This window comes from Halichoeres trimaculatus, unplaced genomic scaffold, assembly GCF_033239565.1.
Source record: "Halichoeres trimaculatus isolate MK-OKI-2021-1 unplaced genomic scaffold, fHalTri1.1 fHalTri1_scaffold_19, whole genome shotgun sequence".
NCBI classification, from domain to species: Eukaryota; Metazoa; Chordata; class Actinopteri; order Labriformes; family Labridae; genus Halichoeres; species Halichoeres trimaculatus.
The window spans coordinates 22347301-22361951 of record NW_027437197.1 but is presented as its reverse complement, the minus strand read 5'-3'; the positions used below and the strand labels follow the sequence as shown (position 1 = coordinate 22361951).

Genomic DNA, 14651 nt, shown 5'->3' with positions numbered 1-14651 from the left:
TTTAAATATTTCATTTCTACATATTAGATATTTTATGAGAATCACTGGTTACGCCAATTTATATTTATCAGTTTTATTAACTGACCATATCTTTCACCTTTTTACAGCCACGTTTACTTACATACTAAAATCATGCTATGTCTGCTCAGCAGACCTTGGGGACACACTGAAATGTCCAGCTGATCAAAAAGGACCTATGGTCTAAAAAGCTGCACAGCCCTGATTCAAAAAGTTCAACAAACTAAGATTTGTAACTCATGTTGTCTTACCCATAAATTCTGCACGCACCCTTGAAACGTACTGCGGAGCACGTAGCTTCCACTGTAATTAGGGATGTCCCGATTCCAATCCGATTATGCGATCGGAATCGGGGCTGATCGGGGCATTTTTTAATGATCGGAGATCGGGGGAGAGGGAATCAGAAAAAGCCTGGGGCGTTAGTTCTTGTTTTTAATTAAAATGTGTATAATAGCACATCATCATTCATTTTAGAATAGAACTTTATTTGTCATTATAACAAGTACAACAAAATTGCAAACAAGAAATTGCAACCTTGTTGTCACACACATACAAGGTAATCTTGTGGTGCACCACTGAGAAGCTTGTTTTGATTTTGTTGATCCAATGCTGCACTAAGTGGAGAAAAAAAAGCTATATCCATGTTGGCTAGAATGATACTTTCATTTAAATCACATAAAAAAAACTCAAAGGACAACTTGTAGGATTTTTTTTCTTAATGCATGGCTGAAAGATCGGATCGGAAAATATCGGGATCGGCAGATACTCAAAATAAAAAAATCGGAATCGGATCGGGAGCAAAAAAAACATGAGCGGGACATCCCTAATTGTAATCTTTCAGGCACGCCAAGTCCAGGTGCAAGAAATATGCTTCAGGTCTATTTTCTGCGCGGCGGCTTCCAAACCTCGTAAATTCACTGTAGGTAAGAAAGCATTAGGCAGGAAGTCACTGTTTGAAGTACCCGAAAGATTCAAAATAAAACACAGCACACAAACTCCCGAACGTAAATTTCCCCCAAAATGTTATAAATACATCACATCTGGAGGCACATGCAAAAGGTAAACAGTCGGTCAGAGGGTCCCAGACGCAACAGGACACCATGGATGAAGAGAAGCTGATCTTGGAAGTAGAGAAGTTCAACATTCTGTATGATCCTAAATATCCTTTTTATAAGGATACAGACAGAAAGGATAAGGTATGGACTGACATATCACAAGTAGGGATGCACGATATTATCGGCACAATATCGGTATCGGCAGATAAAAGCTTAAAAACACGTTTATCGGTATCGGCAGATATGAAAATTTCTGCCGATATGCACAGCCGATAATGTGCTATTCAGTTAGCATTATTATTTTTTTCCATCTGAAAAATAAGCTCCTTAAATAAAATGTAGCACTTCATTTATTTGCACTGCAGAGCTCTGTGTCTGTCACCAGGTTGTTACAGTAGCTCCAAAATAATCAAATGCAACTTGGTTATGTTTAAAAATGCATTGTACATATAAAGTTCATGTGATCTAAAGAAATTATTTTTCTGTATTTCAATACTGAATGTCTTGAGTTTGAAAAAAATAATACATTTCTCATTTATGGTCAAATCAAATGTTTTTTGTCTTGTTTTATGTGTGTTTCTTAAACACATAAGACCGTCACAATAAGAGTAACATATAAATGCCAGTACAGGATAGACTTAGCTTTCTTTACAGTGAAAAAAACAAACAAACTTGTGATTATCGGTATCGGTATCGGTATAGGTATCGGCCAAAAGGGGTTCCGATATATCGGCATATCGGATATTGGCAAAAATCCAATATCGTGCATCCCTAATCACAAGTTATGGGAGTGGATGGTGATCGTGTGATATCGCTATTCACATGCTGCTTCCAGTGGGGTTTGACAATCGGAGCCAGACCATGGCGCTCAACTGCGCGGCACGTGCAGTGGAATTTAGGAGTTCAGATCCAAAGACTTCTTGATGTCGTAGACCGAAACAAAACCAGAACAAACTAACCAACCAGGGGATGTTTGAATCCTTATGCTGCCTAAATTAAAATTTGTTGTGACGATAAAAATTGTCTCATAAAGTATAATAACATATATTTAGGCTTTTTGATAGCCCCATACCAATACCATGGCTTTGCTATCTGTGTATACTGATACTTACCCAATCAGATGCCAGTATTAATTCCACATTCCCCTTTTTTAAATACAGAGATAAGAGTAAGAATTACATGTTTTGGTGAATTCAGGTTTTTCTGAACACATAAACCACAGTGAAATAAAAGATATCTAGGCTAATGTATGATTGTATAATTGTGTGGGGAGTGAATCTAAAACACTAACATGAATCACAACCCCAGCAGTGGATTAATGGGGGATTCAATTTAGCTCTGCTTATGGTAGATAGTTGCTGTCAGGGTCGTTGGTGAAATGAAAGTGAAATACCTCCAGGAAGAGCAGTCGTTACCCCGGCAGTGACTCATAAGGATCCAAATAAATTCATAAATAAAGAATGAACAGATAAATGCACATGGGTCCATGTATGTGTGTACACATCAGCATAAAACTCATGAATAATTCAGTTTCTCTTTATTTCCTCCTCCTTTTGTTTAATCAAGATGATTGAGTTTTAAGACATAAACATGTCACGAGGCTTTCTGTTTTCTAGAGAACAGATTTGTAATGAAAAGAATTACTCTATAACTGTGGATTAAATATTGAAGCTCAGTTACAGAATCCAACTCAAAGATTATCTGAGGGAGATTATCTTGTATCTTCTCTTCAATTATGGAACAGTACTTCAGTGTGAAGCCAAATAAAAAAACATTTCTTTTAAGAAGATTTTCTTTAAAAAGGCGTGCGTCTGCAACTTCTGTCTGAAGATAATGAAACCAAGCTAAGGGAAAGTATCAGAGCTCTTCATTTAATAGTCAAACAGAGATAACTTCACACGCTGCTCTATATTTTATTCAGATTGTGGAATGGTGGGATTTATCTAATATAACTTTATTTAAACCTGTTTTATTTCTGTTCATGTTTAAATACCTGTTATGTGCCTCATAAGCTGAATAGACGGAGAAACTCAGAGGTGAAATGTTAGAGTACCTTTATAGCAGCCAGATGCAGCAGGGTCTCTCCTTTGTGATTCCTCTTCATAAACGGCGGGCTCCCTGGACTGAGCCGTCCTGCACATGGAGACTTTCTGCCAGCAGCAGCGGGGTGAGAGGGGCTGTCACTTCTCTTCTGTCGTGGTGATTTTTTGATGCTCCTATCACACCTGGGGCTGGTAAAGGATGGAGGGTTTAGGACAGCGGGAGACATCTGTGATTTTCTGCCCCTGCCTGGAGAAGCTCGAGGCCTCTTCGGGGTGCTCTCTGGCGTGGCCGCCTTCTCCTCCTCTCTGGATCGTTTTGTGGAATGCTGCGGGGTGGATGTGTGGTCCTGCGTCTCAGGACTACCAGCTGGGACGGGGTCGTGAGCAGGCAGTTTGTCATCATCCTGCGTGCTCTGACAAGGCTGGAATTGTTCAGTGGGCACAGCGGCGGAGACTTCAGAGAGACTTGTCCCCGCGGTGCTTCTGTTGGGGCTTAGTTCCTCAGCGCTCAGCTTTGGCACTTCAGTCTGAGGCTCTTCAGATGTGAAAGGGGGGCTTAAGAAGGAAACCCTCTTACTGGACCTCCTTGCTCCTTCAGCACATGGCTGCTCCTTCTCCTCCAGGCCATCTCCCTTCTCTGTGATTCCCCACTGCTGGTTTATAGCCTCCAGCCTGCTTTTCTTCATCTTCTGTTTGGACTGTTTCCGTGTGGTCCTTGGAGTGACCTGCGCTGACATCTTCCTGCTGGCAGCATTTCTCTTGGCTGACCTCTTTTTTTTATTCAAGTTTTCATTTTTGCATCCTGTTTCTGAGCAGCCAGAGCCCGAATCTTGGGAGGATGAAGTGAAATTGAAAACTGACAGGTCCTGACCTCGAGCAGAAACAGAGCCTGGCTGTGCTGGACCTGGTTCTTTAGAAGACTGGCTTGCAGGTATGGTGACCTCTGCAGGCTTCTCCGCCATGCAGCGTACCTTCCTGCTGCGGGGGCTGAACCAGATCTTGAAATTCTTCTTGTGTTTTAATACAGGACTCTCTGGTTGTGTGGGGACCTCAGTGAGCGACAAGTCTGCAACAAGAAGCACAGAAACTTTTTAGTTTCCATTCTGAATATCCTTTTTTCCCCTTTAAATGACTGTGAAATAGACTTTTTGTGTGTGTAATAATCTTTATAAATCTGCAGATTTGTTTAATTTTCCCTACAGGCTTCAGAAAGTACCCCGTAGCTCTTTGTGAAAGCTGAGATCTACTCCCAAACATCACCATGGTTAATTGCAGAGCATAATTACTGTCATTACCAGGATGCTGGAAGGGCAATGAAGATAATAAACCACACAATCAAGCTACTAATGCTGTCATTTAGGGGTTAGATTGGCAGAGAAAGTGTCAAATGTTTTCGGTCACCAATCAATAGCAGAGGGTGTGGGCAGTCAGATGAGAGTGGGGATTGTTAATTATTCTTTCACGCTTCTTCTTAATGGTTTCTGTGTACCTGGTTGTTCAGTGGGACCAAGCAAGGACTCCAAATCACAGAAGAGCTCCACGATGCTGCTAAGCTGCCTGTTGATTTGGATGTCCTTCACCCACGCAGGACTGTGACACACCACGCAGCCATCTCCCGCCCGGGGGCCCGCACAGGACCTGAGCAATAAACAAAGCTTAGATTAGAAGTCAGGTTAGCTCACAGGTCGGTAAGGAGAAATACAATGAGCTTATTGATTAGCACATTAACACCAGTCAGTCGTGGAGACAAGGAATAACTTGAGGCTTGGATTTATGTCAGGGACATATATCCGCACCATGACACGTGACATGTGATGACCTAAACCATGCATTTAAAAAGAAACTGTGATGTTGAAAAATATCTAAATAAATCATACACACAGAAAAAGAGATTTGTAGTAAAAGTGATTGCAGAATTACCCTTCTACAGGTAAATAAGTAGGCCTGTCATGATAATCAATAAATCAATTAACGGAATGATAAATAAAAACGTCCCCGGTAAGTTTGCCAGCCTCGATAAACTGACACGTGCATGAATGTTTGTTTTCCTCCCCTCTTTCCACCAAAGAGGCTGAATGAGAAGATGGCTCACTACTTCTATCTTTCCTAACATCATGGTGCATAGGTTCTATAGCAGATTTATAGCGGGGTGAGCATCTGTCAAAAATGCGATCTTTGGGGTGAGGACGGGGCTGCTCCCGCTTACACACAGAGAGAGCTGAAGCGAGCGTCCTGAGGGGTAAGGAGGAAACACACGCTAATGTGAGTGATGGCACGAAAGATACGGTTCTTAAGCCGCCTGCCGCAGTCCCAGTGTGGGAATATTTTGTTTTTTATCAGAATGAACAAAGTGTGATCTCATGAACACCAATGAGCTGATATGTCGCATTTGTTTGAAAATAGTGGCAACGAAGAAGAAGAAGCCTTGTTCTTTGACAATCTGCTCTTACTGAGACTTTTGGTCTGCAAAGTAAATAGAAATAAAAGCACCAAATGGTGGGCGCTCAAAGACAGCTACAGTGCCAAAGAAATGCAGCCCTTCAATACGGTTGAAAGCCAGAAATAATCAAAATGTTTGACAGATAGTACGGATTGGCTGGGAAAAAGTACATGTTACAAACAATTCAGAACTGTATAAACTCCCTTTTATTTAGGCTATAGTTTTTATTGTTTTGTTTTGTTTGGAGTTTCGTTTTTCTTTAGAGACAGGGTCTATGTTTAATTGTTTTTGATTAGTATTAATTATTTTCATTGACATGTATTTTTTTTCTAAAAGAGTCCATTTCATTTTCATTGTATTTTTTCTCTTTCTTGTTTGCTAAATTTATTATATTTTTTGTTTAATTTATTTTATTTAAAAGATCCTGACCTTTTAATTACAGTTAAATACTCTTAAGAAATTAAAGTTTCTTGCTTTTGATATGGTGTACTCACTTTGTTATCCCATTTATCATAATTACATCAATAAAAAAAAATAGAAAAAAAAATCAAAATAATATTGACAATAATATCGTTTATCAGCAATAATATTTTGGAAAATTATCGTCTAGCAAAATTTGTTATCCTGACAGGCCTATAAATAAGTAAAAAGTAAACTTTGACTCAGATATCCCCATGACTCTTTATAACCTCCGTTTAAATTGTCACCTATAAGTACTCAGGCATTTACTAAACCATTTCTATGGATTAGTTGATCTTCTATTAGTTCCTCCCTTCAATTTCATCTGTGTAAGAAATCTAACTGTACGGCCCATCCTCAACTCCCATAAGGCACAGAAGACATTAATGGGGACATATTCATTTGTAATAGCAGAAAAAAAAGTGTGTTGTGAGGAAAAACAGGCTCAATTTCCTGTAAACAAAACAGAATGGACAAAACTAGAAACCTGGCAGTGGTACAGCTGAAGCCAATGGAGCTAAATAAGCATTAGCTGTGTTTACAATTAATCCATTCTATTGTTTTCTGCATGCAGGAAAAAAAAAACATTCAGCTGGGGCTAAATTACCTGCAAAGCATATGCTCGCACATCCCCAGACACACAGGTTCCCTCATTAAATTGGAGCTGGAAAAAGAAATGAAACATTCATCAGCACGGTTAGGACAGGATACAGCTAGTATTGATCGATGGAGCTGTGTATTCACACAGTGACACCCCTGAAAGATACAAGTACCAGAGCATCTGAAAATCAACAGCCTATTCCTCATCATCATCTCTACTATGTGTTATTGTCCTTCACGTATGATTCTATATTCTGTCTTTCATATTACTGGGCTTTCACGAGCTTGTACGAAGAAAAACACATTTGTGTTCACTAAAATAGTAACTTCAAGACTCAAATTTACCATTTTGAGCAGATCAGAAGTCGCCGAAAGTTTGCCAACGCCCTTTTAGTGTTCTCCCAGTCTGTTGTCTCCACGGGAGTGTCGTTATCCATTCTCAAAAGAGGAAAATATTTCCCTTTCCCTCTTGTCTGCCCAAAAACGTGTGCCGCAAAACAATCCGGGTTTACTTCCTGGTTTGTTGCATTTCCCGCCAAAGGTATACGGAAGTAAACAGTGATGTTTGGCGATGACGCAGATAAGGCCCGCCCCCGCAGCACAAGTTTTAAAACTTTCGGTATGAAATTCATAAAAAAATCAACGCAAACAAAACTTACATGTCTTAAGTTCATAATTATTAATGCATAAATAAAAAACAATGGATTTATTGATTTTATAAAGCAGATAACGTTTTGTATTGTTTGTATCACTTTGATTTGCTTATGTAGCTACATCTGTTGTGTGATATACAATCGTCAAAAATTCAAGTTTGAAATATAATTAATAAATGTCGTAATTACCAAACGCTTTTGTCTGAGATCATCTGTATTAACATTTATAATGTTGACACTAATGTTAAAAGTAATTTATTCCCACATGAGATGTGTCATTATTAATTTTTCAAGATTGATTTATTTCACATTAAAGAAATGCATTATGCAAGCATCATCAACTGAATTTAGTCAATGCATAAATCAAACAGTGTGAAGGTCAATTTATTCATGCTTTGGAAGGTTTAATGTCATAGTGTGACCTCCACCCTAGACCATCAAATAACACTCATCTGCGTAGCTTATGTGCAGTATTACAATTTGTCTCAAAGGAAAAGTAGCACATGTTCTTTTTTTAAAAAATTTAATTTAATCTTACCCAAAGCATAGTTCTTCTCCGTTCTCTTCAGCAGGACTCTAACATCAAGCATACATTCTTAAATCTTGAATGCATTCTATTGCTCAAACACATGAAAACAAGTACAGAGGATCAGAATTGCTTTTGAAAAAATAACCTTTATTAGAATAATATAAAAAGCCTTTATACATTCAAGGCCATCTTGGAGGGGTCCAAAAGAAAGAAAGAGTCCACTATATATTCTTAAAATTCTAAACACAAGGTTTGCCCTTGGAGCAATCGTTAATAAGTTGGGAGAAAGTGCAAAGTGAGGATATTTTTTGGAATATGACTATACCTATTCTTCTTTCCAATATCATGTAAGGACGACATTTACAGGTACATTAGAATAATTAGAAAAAAACTCCTAAGAATTGCTTTAGATTAAGCATTTGAGTGCCTCGTTGTTCCTGTAAAATATCAAAGTCGAATGACCTTGAGAAAACAAAAAAAAAAAGATTGTCCTTTTGTGTGTAGCTATAGTATCATATTCTCATAGTGAACAGTACCCAAACCACAGGGAGAAATTAATAGCCTATACATTTCATTTCATCCTTCATAAATAACATGAGCTATAGAATAAAAGGTAAACAGGTGTGTGACCTGTAATAAAGCAAATGTCTATAAATGTAAAGCTTCAGTTCATCATCTCTTTCCATCTGTGCTTTCATGCAAACATGTGTTTGTTCTTCTGCTAGGTTATCCTTCATATGCGATCAGTCAGGAGGCTTAAGGGAAATAACCTGTACTCCTCAAACATGAATAGTTTCAGCTCTTTTTTTCCCACTATCAAGGGTATCTGAGGGTAGGCTGGTATAAACAAGCACTGTGGGATTTTTTTTTTCACAGTGGACATAGAAGAAACGACAAAGAAAAGATGGCAGTCAGCATTATGTTTTCACAGAGTTGAAGGAGTCCAGACTGTCTACATCAGAGCCATCGAGCGGGTAGTCAACTGGTAGGCTTTCCGTGTCGTTCTTTTCCATGGCAAAGTTGATGAAGACCTGTAAAGATGATACAAGTTTGATTTAAAAGTTAATCCAAAAGGGAAATACATCCTGTTTGAGTTGTTGCAGTTAGTCTGCCTGTCAGCTCCCCCTCCCTTTATTTGGCCTGTGGTATCTTCCAATCCCAGAGCCCCAGAAGGGCAGAGTGGTTGAAGAATATCAGCACTGGCTGCATAAAAAGCTCATGGATTCTTTCCCTAACTCATACTCCATTTATTTTCCCTCTGGCATACCCTCTGTCAGTTTCCCTCTGCTTCTTTAAACTTTCTCAGCCCACTTTTCACTCTTACTCAGCATTCTCCCATTGCCCCCCCTCTCTTCTTCTATCATCCAGGGTCCTCTTTCTCTGTCCTGTCCCTCACTGGTCTGTTCCCTCCCATATAAAACCCCTCCACACCAGACCCCCCTCTCCTCGACCCCCTTCCTCTGTTTGTTTATCTCTTTCTCTCACCTCATCCAGTGTGGTCTGGCTCACAGAGAAGTGTTTGATCCGCAGAGTATTCTTGTTGGACTCCAGCTGGTCGAAGATGTCAGCCACCCCTCCTGGAGCGACTGGGACGTGATACTCCACCATATTGGAGTGCTGGTCCTGTGGATTGAGAGGGAATGCACAAGTAGAAGGTTTTAATATTTAGAAATAGCCTCTCCATGGAACCAAAATTCTGTGAAACTCAATGAAAAGCTGTTCAAACTGAGCTGGTAAAACTTTACACGAGCAAAGAAACTAAACTCCCAGCTTGCTCTGGCTTAAAATGATGTGAACAGCATGAGCTCAATAACACATTAATAATATTTAGATGAAAAAATAAAATTCTCTCATAACTCTGATATCCCTCCTTTCTTATTTTCAGCATTATTTTGTAATTTTGTTTGTTTGTATGTGTTTTTATTTCAATCAGGTCAACAACTTTGCTGTTTTAGTCTTCTCATCACCCGCAGCGAGCTTGTTTTCTTACTGCAGCAGGGAGAAAATCCTTTAATAAACCGACCAGAGAGAAATTTGGAGTTATATTCCTCCAAATCAGTGCTTATCTGGCCCAAAGTCTGCTAGAAGTGTAAAAAATCTGCTGTTGCAACAATGCTTTTAAGGGAGTAATATTGTAAAATCTGTTAGCATGTTTGGCTAACATTAAACGGATAAACAAGACATTCTAATGTTGTTAAAAGGCTGGTTAGCAACAAGGTAATGTAGTTTAAGAGCAGTAAAAACCTGCCTTAACGTCCCTCCACACTCTCACGCTGTATAAACGACACCTGAGGTTTTTTTTAAAGTGGTTTCTACCAAGCACTCCTCAAGACTTTCAATGTCTGGCAAAGCTCACCTTGAGATAAGTGCTGGGGAATCTGCGCTGCATGAGGCCAGTGATTGCCTCTACATCGCAGGAGGCCTCAGCCAAGTACATCTTCACGGTGAACCCGCTGCCGAACCTGCACAAAGGAGACGTTAGGAACAAAGAATTGTGTTATTACATGTCTTGGAGTGGGGGGTGAAGGTGAAGAGGGGGGTGGAAACACTGTTCTTAGAAGTAAAAAGTGAGCATTTGCTTGCACAAAGGAGCACATGAGGGTGATTGAGAGCTGCGGAGGTGGGGTGGAGAGAGCAGTAATGGCAGGATTGGAGGATGAGCAGAGGTCACTAACCTGTTCTTAATGTGCTGCAGGGAGCCCAGGCAACGGAACTGACCTTTCACCATGATGGCAAGGCGGCTGCACAGCGCCTCACACTCCTCCATGCTGAGATACGGAAACAAGGACGAGAAGAAAGAAGGTCAAAATGAAGTTACATGCACAGCAATTAGACATTATTCAGACTTAACATTTTCTTAACTGTCATCTCACGGAAATAATGTTTTAATGAGCCATACCCTTATGTTAGACATTATTTCATCTCTTATTTTAACAGCATAATAGTGGTGTTTCCCACATATGCATAGTAAAAGAAAGTAACAGCTTTTGGTGCTGTCTCTAAAGGCGGATTATTTGTTCATCAACAACAGTGGAGCGCGCACATCTTGACTGCAGAAGCACTGCAGAGTATAATGGTTTGTTAAGCAACGTGAGGGAGTTCACCACCAAAATACGCATTTTAAACTTAACATCATCACTTTGAAGGATGGTAAAAGGCTTTCAGCTTTGTGAAAAAGCATTGAGGGTATAGAAGAGATCAGCAGATACTAGGTGGATAGACGTTTTCAGTGCAGAAATCCAGCATCCAGCACCCCAGAGAGGAATGTAAACACACAACTGTCACTCGATGCTCACGACTGCATTATTCCTTATCCGTGGACACTTCCCAGACTGTGACAGACCAGGATGTAAACTTGTGTAAATAAATCTAAAAACCCTCCCAAACCAAAAGAGCACACTGACTGCTGAGTCTGAGACCCGGTTCATAGTGAAAGGAACCAGACAACTATGTCCAGACATTTGCTTTAATTAAAACTGCAAGCAGCGAAAAGTGGGTCCTTGCCCATCTTGCACTCATCGGGGGATGCTGCATGTGCAGCAAGAGCTGCTTAAGCAAAAAGCCACATATGAAGATAAGGACTGGCCCCTACAGCAAGCATACTTTGCATACAATTAATTTCTGTCATTAAAGGTTGTTTTAGCTGTTTACGTTTTCTCCCACAACTTAAGAGTCTAGCAGGAATACCCTTTCAAAATAAAAGCATGCTTCTTGTCAAAACAAGAAATGAAGAAACCTAGGTAGAATTAGTGAAACGACTCAATAAGAGCATCTGAAATGGAATCTAACTAAGATGAATTCTCCTCAAGAGCTTTAAAATACAGATATTAACAGCCTAAAACCACACACTGTTAACCCAACCTGGTGAGTGGAAGTGTATCATCACATTCCAAGCCAAAAATTATCAGTATTTTTGGGTAATTATTGAAAATAACAACAGCAGCTCCATCGTCTTCTAACCTGTGAGAGGTGAGCACCACAGCACATTTTCCTTTGACCTCCTCAGAGAGAATCTTCCACAGGTGACGCTTAGTGTGGGGGTCCATGCCAGAGCTCGGTTCGTCCTGCACACATGGAAAAGGAGGATTTAAAGGAGAATCACGTAGTGTGTGAAATAAAGTAAAGACCTCAAGATAGAGAGGTTAAGGGAACATGGGGAGTTAATTGAGTTGGGCGGCAGGTTGCAGGCAGACTGCACATGCTGGGTGAGATGGAGCAGACATATTGCAAAATAAGAGGAAAGATGGAATAGATGAAGAAATTAGGAGGCGGGTTGGGAGGAAAGGGAAGAGAAAGAAGCATTTGATCGCGACATAGTATAAAAAATGTTAAAGTGAACACCACCCCTGGGTGAGCCTGAGGAAGCAGACTAATTAAGTTTATGAGATCCACCAGGATTAGCAGATCACTCCACTATCCTTCAATGACTGTTTCAAGCTGGATTAAAATTTGTGGTCTGGTGGCCTGTTAGGTTTTGAAATAAGCAGCTAGAACAGGTTGAACAGGTGTGTCCTCACCAGGAGCAGGATTTGTGGGTGTCCCATGAGAGCCAGCGCTGTGGAGAGCTTTCTGCGGGTGCCGCAGCTGTAACCTTCAGTGGTGATGTTTCTGTGGTAGTTCAGCTCCAGCCTCTTCAGCAGGTATCTCACCACCTTTAAAGGACACATGCAGGGGATTATGTGGTGGATGACCAGAATAACAAACAGGTAAAGGAAGATTCATATACTCTGTGTGTGTGAGTGGCAGAGTGCTTTCCTAGATTCCTAGTGTGGGGGGTTGATTTCTGTCACATCAACACAGAAAAATCACTTCAATACAGTAATAAATATAACGTGATGTGAATGCATGAGCTCCTTTTTTATCTTATGGATTTCAAGAAGGAAATATTGATTGTCTATATGTGATGATGTAATTCCTTCACCTTTTTTTTCTTTTTTATAGTTTTTGTGCATGTTATATAAGTATGTGTATCTACATAGGTGATTCTATAATTAGGGATACATTTTCATGTCCATTGGATATACTAATCAGCTTTACTAAGTATTAATCTCAAGCTTTTTACAGAGGGTCATTTGGGTGATATTTCACTTTATTTACTACAGAAAGTGAACAGGTTCAATGATACATTTAGCTAAAAATGCCAATCCTATATTGGAATTTGCAGTTTTTGTGCTGTCTGATTTCTCAAATGTCAAGTTTGCTTTTCAAAATTGACACTAAAACACATGTTTATGAAAATTGTTTTAAGTATTTAAAAAAAAAAGTAGTCATTTCAATATGACAAAGGTGTTTTAAAAACAATTTTAATAATTTATATGGATAAAATAGTTCATTTTAAATGTGTCAATCGTATTACCTATTGGGAAAAAAAACCCTTTATAAATCAGCAATGGTTTGCTCCAAAGTCACAAGACTTAAATCAGTTGAGGTCACTTCCTTTTTGGTGGGAACCATGAAGAAAGTGTGTCATGTTTCAGCTCCTCCTCATCAATATTTCATCAAAATGATTGTCTGCACATGGGGCGCTTTAACTGTTCATCTACTGTGTTATTAATATTTTCTGGTGTTCACACTATAAATGTTAAAAAAAAAAAAAAAAAAGTGAAGAAAATGCATGGAAGTATGAGGTGATGGAGGTCAGATGGTGCCATGTTCAAGGTCTGCAGTTAGCACAAGGGCCAAAAAATGGAAAAAAAAATGTCAATCATGTTACATGTGAATTTTGTACCATAATTTTTTTTTAAAATGTGGCTTAACCTTAATATAAATGATGAAGGACATTCCTGGGGAGTGTAGTCTAGCATAGAAATGTTGAATAACTCTTAATTCAGTATAACATAGATTAATGTTGAAAAAACAGTCACAACTTTTTGTTACTTAAATATTTAAAAACTCATTAGAGCTTAAACTTGCTAACTAACGAATGAAGTGCATTCCAGATATATCATCTGCAAACGAATAGAAAATGAAACCAAAAAGCGATTTTTTTTTCACTTCTTTGTATACCTGAAATGCTCCCCTAATTATAGAATCACTCACATGTGATAATGTTTATGTATAAATACATGTCTGTGTTTGTGTGGGTGTTTGTGTGGATATATAAATAAGTGTGTGTGTGTGTATGAGTGAGTGTAGGTTAAAACATGCATGTGTTTATGGGTGTATGTGTAGATATATGTGGGTATGTGTGTATAAATGTGCAGATATATAATAATAATTTTAACAATAATTCCTGATACTATTTTAGTTTCGATTATTGATTTGTTTATTGTACCTTACTCAGAGATAATAGTGCTGTTTTGTTTAAAGCAATACCATGTTTTAAGGTGATTTGTAACACATATTTACTCTAATGAATATTTGATTGTATTGTAAACTTGCAACACTCTGAAAAGAAAAAAGAAAAAATATATTGATCGTCTGCAGATTTAACGGTATTAAAACATCAGATTGTTTGTTAGATCCCTTTTCTCTGCTCCCATGCACCACACTCAAAGTCAGCCCTCATTTGTGTCTCCACAGATCTATTCCACAGCAGACCTTTACAGAAGGTTGATTTTCCATCCTTTTAGACAATCCAATGCAGCCTGTCTCTCCAAAGCAAAAACGCCAATATCCCACTGTCCACAACTCGGGACCTGAACTCGGCAAGGTGAGGACGATTTACACAAAGATTTCCTGAGGGCAAAGCGTGCTCCTACAACTTGTTTGCTACTTGATATTCCTGTTCATTTCTGTTATTGTCACCTCTTATTCTGTCCACAACAGCAACGCAGCAAAGAACCCAGCAATCCATCCATCCCGTTCCCATGCATATTTAATTCTGTTTGTACAACATCGACGACAGCACTGTGT

The 14651-nt window shown here is 39.2% G+C and overlaps 2 protein-coding genes across 2 annotated transcripts in view; both read right to left on the bottom strand.

The window, feature by feature from the left end:
* bard1 (BRCA1 associated RING domain 1) overlaps nt 1-7126 on the bottom strand; it is a 39708-nt gene extending 32582 nt beyond the window's left edge. The window contains exons 1-4 of the mRNA XM_074694135.1: nt 6960-7126; nt 6622-6678; nt 4605-4753; nt 3127-4181 (exon numbers count right to left, since the gene is read on the bottom strand). Coding sequence (XP_074550236.1) covers nt 3127-4181; nt 4605-4753; nt 6622-6678; nt 6960-7051 — 1353 coding nt within the window. The 5' untranslated portion in view covers nt 7052-7126. The remainder of the gene's footprint in view (nt 1-3126; nt 4182-4604; nt 4754-6621; nt 6679-6959) is intronic.
* An 869-nt stretch (nt 7127-7995) lies between these two features.
* Nucleotides 7996-14651, bottom strand: part of LOC141808782 (glucosylceramide transporter ABCA12-like) — a 57110-nt gene continuing 50454 nt past the window's right edge. The window contains exons 37-42 of the mRNA XM_074695492.1: nt 12314-12448; nt 11757-11860; nt 10472-10564; nt 10153-10258; nt 9282-9419; nt 7996-8827 (exon numbers count right to left, since the gene is read on the bottom strand). Coding sequence (XP_074551593.1) covers nt 8714-8827; nt 9282-9419; nt 10153-10258; nt 10472-10564; nt 11757-11860; nt 12314-12448 — 690 coding nt within the window. The 3' untranslated portion in view covers nt 7996-8713. The remainder of the gene's footprint in view (nt 8828-9281; nt 9420-10152; nt 10259-10471; nt 10565-11756; nt 11861-12313; nt 12449-14651) is intronic.